At 32.5% G+C, this 23,076-nt stretch overlaps 2 protein-coding genes and 1 long non-coding RNA gene across 5 annotated transcripts in view; 2 read left to right on the forward strand and 1 right to left on the reverse strand.

Moving 5' to 3' along the window:
* Nucleotides 1–4,550, forward strand: part of LOC144554389 (disease resistance protein RPM1-like) — a 58,108-nt gene extending 53,558 nt beyond the window's left edge. Inside the window, exon 4 of the mRNA XM_078302709.1 lies at nt 4,415–4,550. The gene's annotated coding sequence lies outside the window, so the exon portion shown is untranslated. The remainder of the gene's footprint in view (nt 1–4,414) is intronic.
* LOC144553944 (uncharacterized) overlaps nt 1–13,732 on the reverse strand; it is a 68,409-nt gene extending 54,677 nt beyond the window's left edge. Inside the window, exon 1 of the long non-coding RNA XR_013511479.1 lies at nt 13,649–13,732. This is a non-coding gene — a long non-coding RNA (uncharacterized LOC144553944). The remainder of the gene's footprint in view (nt 1–13,648) is intronic.
* The window catches only part of LOC144553937 (disease resistance protein RPM1-like), a 40,285-nt gene continuing 18,151 nt past the window's right edge, over nt 943–23,076 (forward strand). Inside the window, exons 1-2 of one of the 3 annotated variants that reach the window (XM_078302111.1) lie at nt 943–3,896; nt 4,333–4,515. In XM_078302111.1, the coding sequence (XP_078158237.1) occupies nt 1,175–3,896; nt 4,333–4,379 (2,769 nt within the window). In that variant the 5' untranslated portion in view covers nt 943–1,174 and the 3' untranslated portion in view covers nt 4,380–4,515. Of the gene's footprint in view, nt 3,897–4,316; nt 4,516–23,076 lie in introns of those variants that run through there. The other 2 variants (XM_078302113.1, XM_078302112.1) reach the window with 2 other exon arrangements.

The following is a 23,076-nucleotide window of genomic DNA, read 5'->3' on the forward strand; positions in this document are numbered from 1 at the left end:
GCAGAATACAAATGGATAAAATGTCATATTCAGCACTTAATGCTATATTTTCGTTTATACCAATTTGTTATTAATGAATGCTGCCCTATTTAATTCAATATTGATTCTGTTATTAAATAAACAATGATTTATTTTATTATTATTTTATTTGACTAAAGTAAACGGTGAATATAGTTGTTGACAATAGTAATTTATTTTATTTATTTTTTATTTTTATTTAAGCAAAATAAATATTAATTATTTAAGAAATAAAATATTTTCTATGAAGATAAATTAATGCATACAAAATAAAGTATGAAAATGTAAAAGTTAAAATTAAACATTTTATTTGTTTTTTTAATTTATGAAGTTTTATTATTATTTTATGAATAGTCTATTTAATTGTTAAATTAGATAAATATTAATTTTATAAGTAATACTGTAAATTTGATTGTTACCCTTCCAAATATAATTATTATGAGTTTTGGAGTGGGTTATTTGACAAATTTAATATAAAACGTGTTTCTGTTAAAAAAATCCGAGTTTTCGATCCAATTCATTCGGTTCCGACCGATTCGTCCGATTCCAATTCCATAGTCAAATAACTGATTACGATTCCGATTCCAATTTTCAGAACCATAGGTAGGGCATCTCCTTTCTCCCAAATGTAGCTCCAGAGTTGCTTTGATATCTGAGATAAGGATGAGGATGCCATTGATGAGGAGACCGCTCCCATAGTTCTCAGGTGATGATAGGCCTTTCTGACTGAGAAGAGCCCGTTTTGTGCCAAGGAGAAGATTAGAATAAAATGTATGATTGGGCTTCAATAGGCCATATACCTTCTTTAGTAACATCCACGATTTAATCCTCATTGATTAGTTCCCTAAACATTTCGTTTATTAAGACAAAAAAAAATTGGAAAATGGAAATAAAAAAGCAGAGAAAATTCGGTATCAGTAAAATTGATATACCATTTTGTATACCTTTTTGTATCAGTAAAAATTCGATATCAGTTGGATTCAGTTGGTTGAGGTCCTAATTCAATTGAATTTTGCTACATTCCATTACTAATTCAAGTGAAAAACAAATTTTTGAACAAAAAATTCCATTTTACTATACAGATATGATTGACATGATAGAGTGAATCTGCAGTGAATTTAACCTTCAAGTTCGGTAAAAGTTGAAGAGACACGTGATGGCTGAAGCTGTGGTGGGTTCTTTGCTCCAAAAAATTGGTTCTGCTTTAGTGGTTGAACCAGTCAAAACTACTTGCTCATTCCTAAATAGCGAAGCATGCGCTATGCATAACTTCTTCGATGAGATGAAAGATATCCAGGAAGAATTAGAGACCATCCAAGGGTTCCTACATGAAGCAGAGAGATTTAGTGAGACAGCTGCTAACATAAAAAAATTCATCCAGGAAATAAGAAGGGTTGCTTTTGATATTGAAGATATTGTAGATCAGTTCACTTACAAGCTTAATGAGCAGAACAGAGGGTTTGTAGCGAAAACTGTCAAGAGAGTCGTGCATGTCAAGACTTGGTACACGCTCACTAGAAATCTCAGAAAGATAAAAACTAGACTTAAGAATATCCAAAATAGAAAGAACCGATATGACACCAGTGGTATTGTAAAAAGAGGAGAACCCCAAGAAAGTGGGCGATGGAGAACAGCAGAATATGAACATTTTAAAATGGAAGGAGATCTTACAGGAATTGATGAAAATAAGAAAAAGCTTATGGACATGTTGAGTGATGAAGAAAGTGAAAACCATGTAATTTCGGTGTGGGGGATGGGTGGGGTGGGAAAGACCACTCTTGTTACTCATGTTTATAAAACTGTAAAAAAATCATTTGGTGGATGTGCTTGGATCACAGTATCTCAGATCTGGGAAAGGGATCAATTATTGAGAAAGATGTTGAAGGCATTGCATAGAGAGGACCCAAATGGAATTAACATTGATGGTATTGAGACCAAGGATTTTCTAAGTTTGGTTCCAATAATTCAAAACTATTTGCACAATAAAAGGTATTTACTCATCATAGATGATGTGTGGACCCCCGATGTATGGCGTTTCATAAGGGTAATACTCCCAGAAGGTACTGCTGCCCGAATCATTTTAACAACAAGGAATCAAGATGTAGCATTATTGGCCCCAGAGAAACAAATCATGAAGGTTATCCCACTTAAGGAACACCATTCATGGGATCTCTTTTGTAAAACAGCATTTAAGAAAAACAATACCAACACTTGCCCAGAAGAATTAACTCTGTGGGCGAGAAAAATTGTAGAAAAGTGTGAGGGCCTTCCTCTTGCTATTTTAGCCATAGGAGGCGTTATGGCATGCAAGGAACAAACAGAGAGGGAATGGAAGAGAATGTGGGAAGACCTTCAGCATGAACTAGCACATAATCCGAATATCGAACACGTAAATAGGATTTTACGACTAAGCTTTGCAGATCTTTCTGGTAATCTCAAAAATTGCTTGCTTTACTGTGGCATTTATCAAGAAGATCACTATATCAATGCATTTTATCTGACCAAACAGTGGATTGCAGAGGGATTTGTTGAGACAAGTGGAAGAAGAACACATGAAGAAGTAGCAGAGGACTACCTGAATGAACTTGTTAGTCGGTGTTTGTTGCAAGTACATATGAGAGATGTGGTTGAAAGAGTAAGAATGTGTAGCTTGCACGATATTATACATAGCATGGTTGTTTCAAAATCAGAGGAGGAAGATTTTTTTGTGGTTTATGGAAGTTCAACACACTCACCTAGAGGCAGACTACGCCGAGTGTCTATTCAAAATTGTCATCTTGAAAGTGCAAGCAACAACGAATACTCTCTTCGTTCAATATTTACCTTCAGTGATAAAATCAGTCTCAACTCGCTCTCCATAATGCTAAGATCTTCCAAATTGTTACGTGTTTTGGATTTAGAAGGCACCTCTATTGAAAAATTACCAGAAGAGGTATATAACTTATTCAACCTGCATTATTTGGGGTTGGATCATACTGGAATAAAAGAGCTCCCAAAATCAATTGGAAGGCTGCAAAACTTACAATTCTTGACTGCTGAAGGAGCTAAAATTACAGAACTTCCAAATGAGTTAACAAAGTTACAAAGGCTGAGAGTACTGTATTTTTCTCCTACTCCTTTTGGTGAAGTAATGCCACTAAAGCAGATATGGAAGCTAAAGAATTTACGAGTTTTAGGTTTTATTAAAGCAACTGATGAAATAGTAAGAAATTTTGAAACTTTAACAAAGTTAACAAGGTTAGCTATCTCACAAATAAGAAGCGAACACTGTGAGGTCTTTTTTACTGCTACAAGTAAATTCAGTCATCTTGAGAATCTATTTGTTCGGGCAAAATATGGGGAAGTACTGCAATTGCAAGCTCTCAATACATCAGCATCTAAAATAGTGTTCAATGGGCAGGTGGAAAGAACTTCAGTACCTCAGTTTTCCAGGTCACTACAATATCATAATAGCATTAGAGAATTGTTTTTGTACAATAGTGGGTTGGACGAAAATTCTTTCTCTTGTCTTCAAGAGATACGTAGCTTGAGATTCCTTGCTCTCGCATGCTACGAAGGGAATGAATTGTGCTTTCATGAGATGTCCTTTCTTATGCTTCGAGAGCTTCAGGTGTGGGAAGCTCCCCACCTTGAGGGCATTGAAATCAATAAAGGGGCAATGCCAAACCTGGAAGAACTATCCATTTTCGAATGTCCTGGAGTAAAGGAGCTTCCTCGAGGAATTGAGTACCTTCCTAAACTTAAACTTTTGGAATTGGGTATTCCAGACAGAACTTTGGTGGAGAGGGTTGAAAAGGAAATGACAGAGGAACAAGTAAGTGAGGACCGCATGAGAATTCTCAGGTTAATCAAGTTTGCACAGGCTGCACATTTAAAAGGTATTCTTTACGACATTCAAGCAATTTTCTTAATTCCATGCATCTGTTTATTGCTCTGTTTCTATATATGGTTCTTTCCCTTGGCTAAATAAATACACTTGTTATTCTTATTACATTTATGTTTACAAACCTGAACATTTTGAAGTTAGTAATCGAGAATTTTTGGATAAATTATGTTTCTTGAAGAACCAATTTTTCAATAATTACTGAAAGTTGAAAGGATAAGTATATATCTATTCTGATGAACCTAAATTGCATTACTTTATGGGATAATTTGGGTGGTACCAACCATACTAATTAGAGATAAATTGCAATTTGCACATGTGCAAAGTTATATAGGAAGGAGCGAATTAAATAATATTTCCTTTCTTTCTTATTTATTAATTTATTACTTATTGATATGATATTTTCCTTAATGAGGTGGAATCAATTACAGGCGGTTCCACCGACTCTGAGTTGGATTCTGATGATTGTGGTTCATGATTTGATAGTGTATCTGCTTCCAAGTGTCCGAACAGTTATGGGTGAAAACTTTTAGTTGTTTGTTTGCTTGCCTGTTTTGTATAATTCTCTTTAATCTCTGCTTTAGTGATCCTTGCAAAACTGTTATGCTGGTTGGTAGATGTTTTTGTGATCCTAGATGTGGTTGTTATGTGATATAACATCTAGTGAGGTAGTTCTAAAAATATATATTATTGTTTCTTTAATGCTTAATATTTTTTTGTGTGTATGAACTTTTATTTGACACATTTATTATGCTATTCAACTTGTAAGGATATAAATTGTTGGACTGTATATTATTAATTTGTTGATTGTGAACTACCTAGTGAATGTTTGTACTGTATTGTTTGGAGTACACATAATTTCACAGCTCTGTATTATGCATGTGAAACAAACATTTGAAGTGAGCGAATCATTTACAATCATAACCTGGAGAACATAGTAGGTCTGATGAGCTCCGGAGCCGTCCGATCTGCTTTAAGATTCGTGTGAGCGAATCTTGATGTGCGCACAAATACTAAAATGGATCGGATGATTCTCGAGCCCATCGAACCTAAAGTAGATCTTGACATGCGCACAAATACTCCATAGTCCATAACCTGCCTTGCACCTAAACAAAAGTTCCCTCTGCCTATATCTAACATGGTACTTTTACTATATTTTTTGTTTAAGGTACGTAAACATATAATATAAACATGACTGTATATTAATGAAAAATAAAGAAGCAATTAATAATGATATTTAATGTACTTGTATTTTTCTAGCAAGTATATATTAAATGAATTCCAAAAATTGTAAAATTTTGTATTAATGCATCTCTCGTGAAAATGAATAATATCAACCGTTTGGATTTCACATTTAAATTTTAAAATTTTAAATATAAATGAAAAAGTGAGGTTGTCCTATTTTTTCACTATTTAAATTACATACATGTAGGGGTGAAAACGGAGCGGATTCAGAGCATATGATGTTGATACCAAATCTGTATTCACCTTTCAACGAGCGTATACGAATACGGATACGGATAGTAAACGAATATCAAAATTTAAAATCAAATCCGTCTTAAACAGATACAGATACAGATACGGAACAAATAATCTCCAAATACAAATTCGAATATAGATATGAAATGAATAATTGTCAGATAATTGACTCATATGAACTTTAAGATACAACTACGATTAACAAAATTTAAATAAGAAAATTCATTTATATTAATAAAATTTCTCATATTTATTCATTATTTACATTTTCTTGGATGTATAGAGGTACAATAATAGTATGTCAGGAAAGTATTTTTGATAATTAATTTTCTCAACGATAACTTAAAAATAATACATAATTTATGCAAATTAAAATTGCATAATACAAATTAAATTGTTTGTACTCCATAGAGCCATTTATAAATTGTCCGGATTGTGTGTGATACGTAGCACAATGAGAACATATTGAAATGAAGATAATCAAAGTTTTATAAAGTTAATCACTTTATCAATTGACAGCTGTAATACAATAATGATGAAATAATTATAAAACCGCATAGAGAAAAAGAGTGTGTCCGGTTTTAATGTGTTTTTTATTAGTCCCAACCGTGAGAGACAAAGAATGGGAACGGCTTTATATAAAAAACAACAAAGTTAACAAGCAGTTATCCGAATTCAAATCCCGCCGTTTTATTGATATCTGTATCCGATTTATCCGGAACTGTTTTATTTGAATTTGAATTGAGTCGGATTCGAAACAGATAATCTATTTATATGTATGTCAATATCTTAAATGAGGAGAGATCTACTTACACTCTTTGTTACAAAGAGACACAGGATTACATTTTACATTTTAAAAGTTCAAACAGTTGATTCAATCCGTTCAACATTGTGAATATATTAAAATGTATTGCCATATCAAATTTTATATTTTTTTTGAATTTTTTTACTATTTATTAAAATGGATACACAAATTCAATGAATTGAAAACAATGATTTTGTAAAGTACTTAATAAATAGTACAAAAATTCAAAAAAATGTAAAATTTGATTTGCAAGAACATTTTAATATATATATATATATATATATAGGTTGGCTATTCTACTTCCATAAGCATATGGCCACATATGCTTATAACTCATTTTTGCGTTTCTAATGTCCAAATGACCGATCCAAACCGTTAGATGTTTAATCCATATTGAAATGTGCTTGGAGATCAAATTTTATATTTTTTGGAATTTTTTTACTATTTATTAAGTATTTTTGAAAATTGCTGTTTTGCTGTGAACAGTAAAAAACAGTAAAAATTTCTGGACCATCGGATCAGCGATTTTCAAAGTGGCTTACTAAATAGTAAAAAAATTCCGAAAACTGTAAAATTTGGTCTCCAAGCACATATTAATATGGAGAACAAGAGGAACGGTTCGGATCGGTCGTTTGGACATTGGAAACGCAAAATTAAGTTATAAGCATATGTGGCTATATGCTTATGGAAGTAGAATAGCCAACCTCTATATATATATATATATACGGTCCGGCTAAATTGCTGCCAGCAACATTTCAACCAAGGTGCTGCTGGGGCTTTTTTTAGCCGTGTGATGTTCAAACAACAAATCCAAACTGTTAGATGTTTAATCTATATTAAAATCTACTTGGATACCAAATTTTACATTTTTTGAAATTTTTTTACTATTTATTAAACTGGTTTGAAAACCGCTGTTTGAACGGTTTGGATCCCTCCTCATCTTACGTATATATTCCACATTTTAATCTATTTGTCATTTTTATATAGCTTTATCTTTATTTTTTTTATTATTTTTTTTTTATCAAAGTTAGACTGATTATTAAATAGTTGACTCTCAACTATAAAGCACAACTATGTACTTTTTCAGTCTTCATGAGAACACATACATCATATATATATTCTTATTTTTTTAAGTCTATTTTTCATGAGAAGTCACATATATCATATATATTCTTATTCTTATTGTATGAGAGAGGCAAAGTTCATCTAAACCAGTCACTTTATATAAGGTATAATTTAATATCTTTATTAGTTAGGCCACTACTAGAATTCCCAGTAATTGCAACGGTACTAAGTGGTTTTAGCAAGCGTAATAAGAGCCCTTGCAATAGAAATTGAGATTCTGATTTTTTCTGAATAAATTAATATATTTGCAACGGCAGCCCTTGCAAATAAGCACGCTTGCTAATGTCTTATACTTACCCTTGCTAATGTCTCCTATTGCGCTTGCAAATGAGTCCTAGACGATCAGCACACACTAGTTGCAAGGGGCACCGTTGCAAATAAAATTAAGGGTTATGTTTACATTATTTTATTGTGCTGGTCGTTATTATTTGCAAGCGGGCACCGTTGCAAATAAATTTAAGGATTCTGTTTACATTATTTTATTGTGCAAGTGATTATTATTTGCAAGCGGCACCGTTGCAATTGTTTTTAGTGTAGATTTTTATATTATTTTATTCGAGTCCGACTTATCATTTGCAAGAGCCACTGTTGCAAATGTTGTTTATAATATTTTGGTGCAAGGCCCTATCTATTTGAAAGCGTCACCATTGCAAATGCTTTTATGATTTGCAAATGTTGTTCAAACCCGCCCTTTGGCTTTTTTTTGGAAAAATGTTGTGCATGACCCTTATTCTGATCACCAATTGTATTCATTTGCTTGTATAGAAGGTAAATGATATTAGATAAATGAAGAATCTGGATGCATTAACACAAAACAATATTACAATGGATTAGAGGTTTTAATATTATTTTTTCACCAACTATTTAATTAGTATTGCTGGCTGTTTCTACCTCTTAACCTTCTAATCTGCAACAAACACTTTGTTCTATAGTATAAACCTATGGATGTTGTTTTTGCTGAAAATTTGACACTTTATGTTGTTTAAATCAAGGAGTAATCCTAGACTATTTTTGAACTGTCTACTGATACAAGGAAGCTTTTTATACATGCAAAAATTTGACACTAATTAGAAAACTTAAAATAGAAGAAAAAAATACTTCTAGATGGATTTATATTAAACTCCACATAATCAAAATATATTAAATTATAAAAATTGATATTTTTGACATATTAAGGACTAAAAGGCATAATCAACTTGATGGGACTGACAAGACAGGAACTATGCACATATTTTTTAGACATCCATTAAAAATTTATCAATTATCCTGTATTTCTTATAAATCATCACTAATGGTTTATTTTATTAAAATCAATAAGTGTTAAAACCTCAAACTTACTGCCATATTTAAAAAGAACCATCAAATTAACCTTCCCTCTTTGTTGCCATAACACAGAATTCTAACAAGCAAGCAAGGCAACACTTAAACAAGCATCAACATGCTTTGATAAGCTATTGACAGTTCAATTTCTAAATAACACAAAAAGGTGAAAAATTTAGCCAACAAATGTAAAAGATAAGATCTAGGTATAAACAAAGGCTCATCCCATACACAGTCAGTAGCCCAAGTTGGTAATCTACAACTTTGTAAAACAGAACCAGAAAATAATGAAAAAAGAAGGGGCAAAAAACCTTGTAGATCTTGTGATAGAGCACCTCAAGAACAAGAAAGCTCCACCTGAAACATATATACAGAAATTTAGATATGCAAATTGTTATGAGAATTATATTCTAGAATTAGAACTCAAAATGACTAAGCACACAACTATTGTCATCAAGCGCGCCCTCATTTGATTAGTCACACTCACAACTAGAAATGTCTGTGTCCCCATTTCGAGATTAATAAGCCAGTCATTTACCTTTGCAAAATTGGTTCTTGTTGCAGCACCAAGCCACCAACACCGTGTTAGTGGGCTACAAAGGACAGTACCAACTGGTAGCTCTCTTTCCTAAATTCTTCAGATAGCCAAATACCAGTCTTGACTTAGTTGACTTACCTGGTATTTTTATAGCCACGTCATGCATGTAGTCGCGAAGCTGGTTCTCCAACATGCTTGTGTCAGCTTGAACAGAAATGGTAGCATAATGGTTGAGACCAATGAAATCATACGACTTCTTGACTCTTCTAGAATCTTCATATGTGAAAATTTAAAATATTTATTTGTTTGCCACTAAAAATTGCCCCTAATTAGCTACACAATAGACAGCATATATGCCAAAAAAAAAAAATTAAGACCAAGACATTGTTCATCCAAAAAAAACCACAATTTGTTTTTTTTTCTTATATGAATGTAAGCTTGTGTTTGCCTTTAACCACAATTCCAGAGGCTAATTGACAAAAATTGATTAAATTTTAGAATTAATAAGAGTAGAAATTTCAAAGAGGTATTTTGTCGAATACCTGGCGAGCACTGCTACTCACGAACTTGTGTTTGCCTTGGATCCACCTAGCGTAGCCTTATTGCTGCTGCTCTCGGACAAGGAAGAGAGAGAGGGGTAGGGAGGATTTGGTGCGCTCGAGCTTGGAGGGTGAGAGAGCGAGAGTGAGTGAGGACTGAGGAGGGCCGGGAGGCTTTGAGCGAGAGTGAGAAAGGGAGCAATTAAAAGGGTACAATCGACGAAATTGCAGCGTGGCGGTCCATTAACGCGGGAGCAAACAAATTGCAATTGGGGGAGCAAAAATTTGCAGGGGCGGGAGCACAAATTAGCAATTGGCGGGAGCACAAATTTGCAGTTGGCGGGGAGAAGAGAAGATAGCCAGAAAGAGGAAAAGGTAGGAGCTTCTCTGAGGTAACATAATATTTATGTTTAGATCTGGGCCGTATGATCAGAATTGGCACGGTTATTAAAGGATCCACGTGATTTCATCTAGGGAGAATATAAACAGAAATAGTATGTTACCTCTGCATAATTGACCTCATACCCACAGCCCCTGTAATGGAGACAAATCATGACCTTTCATCACCCATCAAACGACTCATATCAACATCTGATAAAATTAGTGATTTTTGTACAACAAAAAATATGAATAAATTCCTTAAAAAAAATTTCTACATTTATGTATACCCTGTGACCAAATAATGTTTGTAATTGTCAATTTCATATGATTTCATCAATATTTGTCTATTAAAATTGAGCTAATAATTGTGAACCGTTCATTTTTGTATAAGTAATCAACGGTCGATCTATAGTGAAATACCGCCTAATTTCTTTTAAAATGATCAAGTTAGTACCAGGAATCTTAAAAACGAAAAAGTTTTGAAGTTTCAACAATTATAAGCTTCGATCCAATGTGTAGTGTTTATAGCCATACGATGTTGTTATATTTCGTTGCTTGGATGGATGTGTAATTGAACATCAAATTAGATCAAACTTACCAACAATGAAATTAATGGAACAATCTTTGATTTGAACGGTTCTGATTGACCAACGGATGATGTTTGTCTTTATTCCTTCATTAACTCACTCAACAAGAGTTGATGTTCTATGGTGATGTATGTTTGACACAAGTCATTGATGCAACATGCATATACAACTATACAATTTAATTTGTCAAAATTATTTAATAATACAATAAAAATGTTCTAGCATTGTATTTTGGTATAAATTTTATCAATATCATTGTAATTATTGTCATTTTATTAATTGCTATTTTATCAATCTGATAGTAAAAATATTGAACTAGTTGAATTTATAAAAAATAAAACCAACATCAATTATTATTCATAAACATTTAAACATATATGTACCATCAATTATAATATTAATTTGACCATAGAAAACATAAAAAAATTACTTAATTTGTCTTTAAGAAATTTTTTTGTTATCTGTTATGCATGCATGCATTACTTAATTTTATTTTGTTTTATTTTTAATTTTCTCTCAATATTTCCTCACAGAGCTTTGAAATTTGAAGTAATTTTATTAGCAGAGCGGTTTTGATTTTATGCAATGCACGACCTGTATAAAAAGAGTATCCAATATATTAAACGTACTGCATTGAAGCTAAAACTGCTCTGTTAATATATGTACTTAGAAACTTTTTTGTTTCGCATCGAGAGAGGATTTAGTGAGCTGCCATCTAACTTTACTCATTTCATTTCCCTCCCTCTGTCTCCCTCTCTCTCTCCGAGGATTTTCAAAATCAATCTCTCCGCCACCCAATGCAAATCCGGCTCTCCTCTTTGTCCGCCGATCAGCAACTTCAGCTCCTCTCTCCCTCCGGCGTTACCTTCGCTGCTCAGCGCAACCTCCGTCGATTGGAAGCTGTTTGCCGAGGCAGGCAGCCGCCGTGGGACCAAATGTGCGAGGTGTGATTGAGGATCGCCGATCTCTTCCTTAGCTGCTACTCCACCACCTCCTCCATCACACCTTAAACCCTAGCCACCTCCACTGCTCATTCTACAGTTATCCTCCGCCGCTACTTATCTCTGGCGCGATTCAGATCTAGACGAAGGTTAGATCGATTTACTTCTCTGCCGGGGAAGGCAGGGCAGGACGCGGCTCAGGTGGGACCGGTTCAGTCGATCGCTGGCCAAGTGCGGACATGCAGCAGGGCTGGTCTTCAGGCGAAGGCGAGGCGGCTCATTTACGGTTTATTTATTGATTCCTTTTATACGCGTTCCTTGAATTTGTTTGTCCCTTAGTTTTGGGTTAATATACTGTAGTCTCTATTCCATTAGTCCAAACAAAATTTGTGTCAGATCAATTTATATAGTCACTTTTTTCATCCTTAGAGCATAATTTTAATAATTTCAGTGACCTTAGCACAATATTAGAAACTAAGGAAGTGTGTTTTTTTTAATTTCTTGGTCATTAGCAATCTGGTTCTATATTTTCTATTAATAATATTGCTAATTCATTATCACTGCTGCTGATGTTATTAACATGATACGTTTTTCCTTAAATTTGTTGTAGGCTATAAGTGTGTTGGATGTAATTGGATTGTGCATGATATAATTGGGTAATTGTGGAACAAGCTGGTTAATTGGGTAAATGAGTATTGGTAGGGTTCAATACAAGTTTTCCAGAGCTTCTAATTCTCTTCTTATTTTCATATGTTAAGTTTTTCTTCTTACTTGTATAATTGAATTTATTTGTTCAAATTTCATGTGGGAGGCGGCACAGTTGATAACATTGAAGAATGTTGTGCAACTTTGTGGATCTTAGATGTTGTGTCTTATAATAAAAAAGGCACAGTTGATAATTTCAGGTCTATTTTTTTTCTCTTAGATGTTGTGTATTATAATAAAAAAGGACAAAAAGCTAGGCATATTACTTGTATAATTGAATTTATTTTGTCTCTTAGGTACTGTTAAGGAAGTTCCAAGTAGAAAACGATGCAAGGCACTAGAGTCTAGGTAAGGACTCCCAGCTGCAAAAAGAAGCCAATATAGAGAGGTGAAATAACATGAAAGACCTACCATTTGGACCTAGTTCTGAGTCTGGAAGTTTGACCAACCAGGCTTAAGTCTTGTTCCGTGACTGCTGACCAGTTGGTCCCAAGTCCATCCATATTTTTTGATGTAAGGTTTGAACCCAGGACCTCTTAGAAGTCATCCTTATATTCTTTTGTACAGAAATTGATAAATTGCTCTATTTTCATTTTCAGTGAATGCAGAGAAGTTACCGGGTCTACCTACGTGTTGATTCTAGAAGGGATCACTGCATTCTGAAATATTTGGTAATTAATAACACCTGCCAAGAGTTCTGACATGCTGCTACTTCTATACACAAAAGTTGTTTCTGTCATGTAAGGCATTACTCATCACACTATAATTATTACATATTTTAGGTTTGGTCGAAGAGAGCGGGTTACCTCTTTGGGCAGTACAAATGACTTTCTGGTCACTTCCAGGTACATCTTATTGTATTACAAATTTCATGCTACACTTCTTAATTTGGATAAACTGAGGGTTTTTTGAATGATTACTTTAGTTTGTTTTGGTACAGGTATGTTTTACAAGGACCAAAGATCTTCTGGTAAGGTTCTAGCTTCTGTACTGAAGCTACTGGATATGGACTGGTGTGTTAATGTTTTTTCTGTTCTGGATTTAGCAGGTATAGTAGGATCTAAATTTTATCTAAGTGAATTTCATGAGATGTGTAAAGTTTTCAAAATATTTTGTGAAAGTATTGTTATCTTAAATACTCATTATTTAATATTTTGATTGTTTATTTAATTAGGTACTTGATTGCGAAAGCTATCTTGAATGTGCTTAAATGTTGTGTCTGATGATTGGCGCTAATGACATATTTTAGAATTATGCAAATAATTTATTGATTGTAAATTATGGTGATGGATATGTTTTGGATATATTTAGAAGTTCATTTTAGTACTTTTGTTGTAATGTTTTTTGGTATTTTTGTACAATGTATGATAATTGTACTATGTTGATTAATGTTTATTAAATGTTCTCTATATTTCAATGTGTTTATATAAATCTGGTTCAATGGAAATGTAATAGTTTATTGGGTTGGTACCGGGTTGGTATCGAGTTGGTACAACGAGGAAGGATTATAGAATTGGAGCATGCAAAAAGTATCAATGATATTCTTGTAAATAATCAGGTGGGACCCACATTCATTACCCTTGCAAATAGTCAGGTGGGACCCACGTGGGACATTCTTGCAAATAATACGTGGGGCCCATAAATGATATCCTTGCTAATACTCTGTGGGGCCTACGCTACATAACCTTGCTAATACTCAGTGGCTCACGTGGGACAAAGTTTTTGCAAGCGTGTCTTTTTGCAACAGCTGCCCTTGCAGAAAGTTTAGGGAAATGTTTTAGCAAGCGTAAGCGCTTGCTAAAAGTCAGAAATTGAGTATTTGCATGGAGGTTTAAAGCAACGGTAGTTATTGCAAGCGTAGCGCTTGCAAATGGCGTTTTTGGGGCCTATAGCAAGGGTAAGCCGTTGCAACAAGCCCAATCCTACCGTTGCCATTACTGAAAATTCTAGTAGTGGGCTAACCTTTTGTAGCATTAAAACATAAAATTAATATATAAAAATCTTCAGTTTTATTGCGGACGAATCTTCAATTTTACCTGACCTGCTGGAGCCCACATAGAGTGGAATTTGGATCCCTAAAAGAACTCAAATTTTGAATCGGTAGGTCCGATCCTAAGTTCCTAACTCAACACATTATACATTTCCCTACAAACATTATTTATTTAGTAACTATAATGCCCAAAGCCTAGTTTTAGTTCTGCGGTACATAATGCATAACTTCTGTACAGCGGGTCATTGCAAAGCAGTTGCTGGGTCAAAAACATGCACTGCTGTTCTATAGCAAGAAAACCTACCTAGGTAATCTTTACATATATTCGCACTTTTCACATGGTGGGGCCTGCAGCAAGAACAAATTATGAAATTTTCTGTATTGCCAATAAAAATTAACAATTGGCGGGTAACACACAATTAGCAACACTCTGAAAATGTCACATAATATCACATTCGATATCCGACAAGTAGTCATTCGCTCATTGCAACGTCTGGTCTATAAACACCGTTTGGTGATGTAGTTATTTAAAAGGTCCAAAAAGAAATTCATATGTATACCTAAATCAAATGTTATTTTAAATTGTTTATCTGTCACTATTTACAAATGTACAAATCTCAATTAGACTAATTAGCTAAATATATAAACAACAAAAGAGAAGTAGTTTAAGATAATTCACTTTTTAAATCAAAATAGGGTTACGTCCTTAAACTTGTTTAAAATGTAATCATTTGCATTGATTTATTCAATGAAAATGGAACAAAGAACTGTTTTATTTTATTTTCTTTTCTTTTCAAATAGCACAACAACATGTTCTAATAATTTTTTGATTTAAACAGGAAAAATAATAATCTTTGGACAGAAAAAAACGTTCTATGGCTTTAGAGTGTTTTAAAAAAATATTGCTTTAATTCAAATGTTAGTAAGATGTCACGATTAAATTGTTTTTCACATGTCAAATTTTCTTTTGTTTGGAAGATCTAAAATATAATAAAAAAAATTTATTGATCGTTTAATGCTGTTACAATGCTGCCAGGTAAACAAAATAGATTTTTGGGAACCTCTTAGTACTTATACTATTACCCGTGCCTTTTATGTATTATTTATTTATTAATTTTTTTTTGGTATTTTTTATGTGTTTCTTGTAAATATGAATATAAAAAGATAACGAATTAGTGACGAAATATGTACAATCTAATATTTAAACTGATATGTTTTGATATACAATTTTTTCTGTACCATCTTTTGTAATTCAAACTATGAATTTGTACGATTGTTACAACAGAGATAATCATCATTTAGCACGGATGAAGGAAAATGCAAATGAAACACTTATATTGACTTTTGTATTAATTATAGGCTTCTATTCTTTTTTAATTGACATGGACCAAACCAAGATTTTAACTTGGATATAAGTGGGAAACACGATGCATGGGTACCTAAACCAACAATTTGACTTGAATCTTGATTGAGGGACAATCCAATAATCCTCCTCTCTTTTCTTCCTCCCAAATTGATCAACTCCCCACCAGCAACTCGGTGGAAATCGACTGATTAGGCGAGTTACAGAGGTCCAAAACCCCTGCAATGGTGATCATATGACAAACGGCTCAACTTCATCTGATTCCGGTTTTACTCGGTGAAGTCAACTCGAGATCAGATGATGAATTTCCAAACCCAACTTAGATCTCATATTTCGTCCATGTGCATGTATTTAAACAGTTGTAATTTGATCAATTGACGAGATTTCATGCTGTCACCTAAATTGCAAAATAGGCATCAACAGAGGAGCACTAGGCAGAGACGATCTTCAACCATTTCCTTTCCCAGCTGGTCTCCAATAATATAGTTTTGGTCTCAAGGTAATATCCAAGCTTCTACAGGCTCCCTCTTTTTATTTTTTTTTATTTTTATCTTGGATGAGGTTTGGTATATATTAATTTTGAGGGTTCAAAATGCACCATAATTTTTGTGCTCCAATATGCTCCACATCTTTTTATTTCCGTTTTCAAAGTTCGAACATTCGATTCGAACCGCTCAACATAATCTTCATAATAAAACATGCTTGGAGACCAAATTTTACATTTTTTAGAATTCATTTACTATTTTTTTAGATAGATACAAAATCACTGTTTTAAGGAGATTCGGGAACATCGGATAAAGTGATATTGTTATTGGATTTATTGCCAACCTCATTGGATTTAATGATCTAACTATGGATTGTTTGCTGTCATATATGATTGTCAATTAAAGTGATCAAATAAGGTAATAGACAATTAATATATTCATTAGGATGTGGTCCATAAATGCATAAAACAATTTAGGCAAAGATCAAAATATTGATGGACTGATTTAGAAATTTACATTTCAGAAAAGTAATTTTTCAGAGGTCAGAAATCTGCCTTTATGAAGGGTTGTGTTGTGCACACGGATATCATTGTAGACTAGGGGTGTAAACGGATCGGATATTTTCCGATTTCGTCCGGATCCGAATCCAAAAAATTACCTAAATTATCCGATCCTTATCCGTATCCGTATCCGTATCCGAGACTATCCGTATTCGTATCCGTATCCAAAAAATTATAACGGATAAGGATACGGTAAGACATTTTACTATCCATATCCGACCGTTTATATTTTTAAACCACAACAATGTGCTATATATTCTTAAATTGATTTATTAAATTGCATATTATACCCAATAATTTATTAAATTGCATATAGATATATATTTTGATGAATAATGTAACACTATGACATAATTAATGATTAATATTTTAATAATATAATACATATTTTGTAACCAACAAGCTAATTATGAAAAATATCCGTATCCGTTCGATATCCGATTTGTATCCGTAATATTTAATATCCAATCTGTATCCGTATCCGAGACAATCCGTATCCCTATCCGTATCCGAAAAATTATAACGGATACGGATACGGTAAGACCACTATCTGATCCGCATCCGACCGTTTACACCCTTATTGTAGACGCACAGCTTTTGATGTGTCAGCACGGTTTTTAATGTGACAGCACATTATACATTTTTCAAATTGGAAGATAACCATAAATGTTATGATATATAAAGATTGGTCCCCAAGGCACAACGTAACCAAGAAAAACACAAAAACTTAACATATGTTTTTCTCTTAAGAAACCACAGTTTTGTGTGCCTTCTATTCTTCTTCGACCATCAAAGAATAGAGAAGAGAAATCCATTAGAAAATTTAGAGAGGATTTTTCAAGGGCCACACCTTGCTATCTTGGAAGACTTATTCCTCAACTCGACAACAAAAGACGAGAATGACTTCTTGCCATTGAAGACTTGTCTCGTGCTCATAGAGACGGCTTGCTCTACTATGGCTTTTGTTATTCCATGACAAATGACATGAAATCAGGTATTGTGATCTGCACTTATGATTTATGTTTTGGTTCACTTTAGCATAGGACGGTCCTTAGGTTAAGGTTGGGAATTGCTTCTCCTTCCCGGGGTGTAAGTGTTTGACCCCTAAATGAGATGTAATTATTTGATCTCTAGATAAGGCATAATTGTTTGGCCTTATGATTCCCCAACAAGTGGTATCAGAGTCTTCCTATGCCGAAAGATTAAGTCTTTTAGGATCTAGAGAGAATAATAAATTATTGATGATTTTTTCGTCATTTTTTGTTGGATTTTTCTTGATTGTTTTACATCTAAAAATTTTGGTTTGGAGAGTACAAAACTCATAAAAATTTGTTGCCAAAATTGCCTATTTTTCAGTTATTAAGTTGGTTAAAATTTGCTAGAAGATTTTCATTTGAAATCACAAAATTTTAATCAAATCGATCCTGGCAGATTTTGTACAACCCTCCGTGTGGACGCACAGAGGCTACGCAAAATTCCGCATAGCCTTTATTGGCAAATTTTAATAGGCAGTTATGAATTTTTATGGGTTTTTCGTGAAATTTATTTTTGATAAACTTTCTAAAACAAAATATACAGATTTAAAATTAAATTTCTAAATTTCAAAGGTTATTTAAGGTGCTTCCAAAATTATGAAATCTCTCTATATCATGGGTCAATTTTAGCATAACAAGTACAGTTTTATAGCTACTCAGAAAACAGATTCGGCCGCATGGATTTTGATGTGACAACACGGTTTTTGATGCAAATACACAAAATATCTTTTTCAAATTGGCATATTGCACTAAAATTCGTGAAGGCCACATAACTCTCTATAAAATTACAAAATAATTTCTGGGATTAAAATTGCAGTTATTATAATGCAATTATATTTATTTATTTAATTGCAATTTTGTTTTATGGCTAAGATGTAAATTATAATTCTTATAAAGGCATTAAAATTGTATGTATCTTGAATTAAATTCATTGAGTCCTAATTGTACCCAAAGGTACCTCATTAAATTCATTGAGTCCTAATTGTACCCAAAGGTACCTCTTTTGACAAGGTTAAATTTAAATTCATTTTACGAAAGAAAGTTAAGGTGCAATTAATGGATGCAATCATTATCGGCCCAAAGGAAGGTAATGGTTACAAAAAAATATTTGTGTAAGTGAGTGATAATAAAGTATAGTGATGACCAAAAATTTTACACATATGTCAACATTGTCGGCCCAAAGGAAGACATGTTGTTCAGTATATTCTAGACTATCAGTACTTTATTATTGCGCCAAAGTATCATAAGAAATTGACCCGTTACCCAAAGGTAGCCGCTTAATGGAAATCGATACTTTAGTTTTAAGATGGTTTTTTAAGTCTCATAAAATGTGATGATTTAATAAGATAAGTTACGATACTATGAATGTAACAATATCGAGGAAAGTTCTGTCTAGGCAAGTCGGAATTCGAAGTGTATCCTTAGGGATCCCTGACTTATCTGGAAACTTACCTGGTTGTGAAATTCATGTGTATAGTAACAAAAGAGAAAATAATTTGATATATTTTGAGCAAGTTGAGTCTTTATTTGAATATAATTTATAAATTTAGTTTTTTTATTCGTGTTGTTTTTTGTGATTTTGAGTTCGCTATTTTTCAGTTAGTATTGTTAAAGGCCTAAACAACTTTTTTTTTATGTTGAGTGAAACCAACTTTAAATTTTGACATGAGAACATAGTAATAGGTCTCGGTGTCATGGATCTGGACCTTGCGTTTAGAGAAACTTGTCCCACTATTAGGGATACAAGTACTTCTGATCAAAAGAAGGAAAAGAAAAAGTGAAACATGTTTAATGACATGTATCTTATGCTAATGAAGATGTTCATGAAGAGGCATTAATGGGCATGATTTTAGATTTTATTGTTACCATTAAGGACTTTTTTTTGAAGAACATTGAGAAGAAATTCGTTGAAACGGGATAAGACGAAAAATGCCCCATGTTGGTACAACCTCCAAAATTAAGGTCTTGAAAAGAGAAAACAATCGAATAAAATAAGGGATAATAAAGAAGTTGTAGAGTACACTCAAAAGAAACTGAAAAAAGGGCAAGATAATTGCCATGTCAGATGATACCGATTGTTTCTTTTGTTGTGGAGTTGGACACAGAAAAGAACATAGCCATAATTTCATACTTGGCGTGTTAAGAATGATATGTCTCTTTTTTTGGTTTGTAAGGAAGTTAATTAACTTCTATAGCTGGATACAATTGGTGGATAGATTTAAACTATTCACATAAGTGTATTTTTTTGTAAGACTGCATAAATTATCGAAGTCAAGTGATGATGAAAGACTCATCTTTGTGGGCAATCGTAATAAAATTAAGGTGAGAGCTATTGACAATTATATAGATTATTTTTGGGAAAACTAGATTTTAATTGAATTTATATGAAATATTTATGATATTGTCTTTTAGACAATAAAATTTATGTTTTAAATATATATGAGCTTATGATAAATCGGTTTATGTAATTTTATTTACAAAAAATTGGTTTATTTCAAAATTCAAAACAAGTTAATTCTGGTTTTGATTCGAATTATGATAACCTACATTATTTGGATGTCAATAGCTCATATTTATAAGCCTTGCATATAGATAAAAAGAAGTATTTGGTAAAATTGACAAATGAGAATTCGGCCACATTATGGCACAAGACATTAAGTAATTCTAGATGTAGAATTGAACGTCTTGTGTCTAATAAAATTCTCAAACCCTTAAATTTTTAAATCTTAATGATTGTGTTAATTGCATAAAAGAGAAGCAAACAAATTTAAGAAAATATGAAGCCAAAAAGTGGATCGTTTCGAATGGCCACTAGAAATGGCAACGGTATTTTATTATATTCATTGACAACTATTTTAGATATGGTTATACATATTTTATTTAAGGTAAAGGCTCAAGCCCTTTATATGTTTAAAAGTTTAAGGCGGAAGTTGAGCTCAACTCAATAGACACATTAAGACCATCATATCTGACCGTGGTAGAGAATACTATGCCAGATATGATGCATCAGGTGAACAACGTCGAGGGCCTTTTGCTCAGTTCATAGATGAATGCAGAATTGTCCCTCAGTATACATTGCCTAGTTCGCCAGCAATGAACGGAGTATCTCAGAAGCGCAATAGAACGCTTGAGGACATGGTAAGAACTATGATTAGTCGTACTACTTTATCAGATAATCTATGATGTGAGGCCTTAAAGTCTGCAGCTTATATCCTTAACCGAGTACCCACTAAAGTGACTAACATAAATCCCTTTGAGGTTTGAACTGGGTGAAAGCTTAGTTTGAAACATAGATTTGTATGGTGATGTCTAAATGAGGAAAGGTCTTATAAGGCCGCATGAGACGAAACTAGACAAAAGGAATGTTAGTTGCTATTTATTGGTAATGTTGAGCGCTAAAGAGGTTATAAGTTTTATAATCCTACATAACATTCAGTATTTGAGATAGAAAATGAAATTTTTTTGAGGATGTTGAGTTTGTGGGGGGTGAGAAATATTGTTTTTTATCATGATGCAGAAGTTATTTTTAATAGAAAATATTATTTTTATCATGATAGGTTCTTTTGAATGAAAAAAAATAGATAGTCTATGATATTATTAGGGATATTTTTGAATAAAAATTTGGACTAGTACTGATTCAATATGAATATTCTAATTTTTTAATCAATTTTGTGTTATTTATTGCTCTGTGAGACTTTAGTTAATGTTGATAATTAGTGTAAACATAAAATATAATTATTGAAAAAAAATGCTATGTTGGATAATTTTTCGTTATAGCTACGCTATTCGCGATAACTTTTCTTTTAACATTCCACATTGAAGCGATAATCACTATTTTAAAATTTGATTTTAATAGAGAACAAGAAATGATGATTTCCAAATTATAATATAAATGGAAAAAATTGCTATGCTTGCAATTGCTAAAAATAATCTAATAGCCTTCCGAATTATCTTCTCAATTTCAGCCAAAAAACAAAATCTACAAATCAAGGACATTCTTCAATTAATTTACTCACATCACATTATTCAGTTTGTTTATTCGTCGTTCATTCAATTATTCTCAACAATGATAATAGGCAATAATATATTGTTGTGGTTAAACATCAACATTTCAGCTTTTTTTTTTAATGAATTTTATACGCGCAGATTTAGGTCATCAGTGAGTTGCTGCATTTGCTTGAACTGAATTGGGTTTTCTGCCTCCTGTGATGCTCTTTGCATTATTTTAGGATTAAGTGTTTTGTATCAATTAACTCAAATTCTTTGATCGATACTTCGGTGTTAATACGAAATTATATATTTTTGTGCTTAGACATCAACATTTTAGCTTTTTTTAATAAATTTTACACACGCTGATTTAATTAAGTCATCAGTGAATTATTGGATTTCCTAAGCTTATTCAAAATCTAATCAAAATGCACAATTTTTCTTAATCAATTTCGCTAGGATCAATAACAAGTAACCAAAAGTCAATCTGTCCTTCATTTGCATCGACGGTATAATAAATCCTCAATGGTTAGTTTCCCGATTTTTTTATTTATATCCAAAAAATAAATCAAATTACAAAAAATAACCACTATGCCGTTAAAATTCGAAAATTACCCAATCCGGTTAACCAGTAACCGGATTTTTTCTTTTTTTCCGGTGAACCAATTCCCGGAATTGGGAAAAATGTCCGGTTATTGGATAACCTGAAATATAATTTTGGTCCGGTTATCCAATAACCGGTTTTTTTTTATAATAATAATAATAATAATAAATCTATGTGCCGAATTGGGAATTCAGCACGCCCTTTTTTTTAAAAAAAAAACAGAATTTTTTTATTTTTTGTATTAAAATATTAGAAATTTTGAATATATTTCTTTGAAAATAGATGGAATACAATATAATTTGATTTATTAGAAAGACTGCAACAAATAACCCGGATCAATATTTTTCAGATCGGATTTTTCGCGGTTGTAAGAAAAATTAATATATTTCTTTATGTATTATTGGAAAAAAATAAAAATGCTTAGATTCCGAGTTATTGATCCCGGTTCAAAAGTCACTTCTAAGTAATCTAGAAAATATTATGATCTTTCTAATAGATTTAATTTATTAAAAGTTGTATCTATTTTGAGAATTATTTTTGAATAACAATCATTAAATAAATTAAAGTTTTTATTTTTTTTCAAAATAGATACAACTTTTAATAAATTAAATCTATTAGAAAGATCATAATATTTTCTAGATTACTTAGAAGTGACTTTTGAACCGGGATCAATAACTCGGAATCTAAGCATTTTTATTTTTTTCCAATAATACATAAAGAAATATATTAATT

This window comes from Carex rostrata, chromosome 5 (genome assembly GCF_964058835.1).
Source record: "Carex rostrata chromosome 5, lpCarRost1.2, whole genome shotgun sequence".
In the NCBI taxonomy this organism is placed as follows: domain Eukaryota; kingdom Viridiplantae; phylum Streptophyta; class Magnoliopsida; order Poales; family Cyperaceae; genus Carex; species Carex rostrata.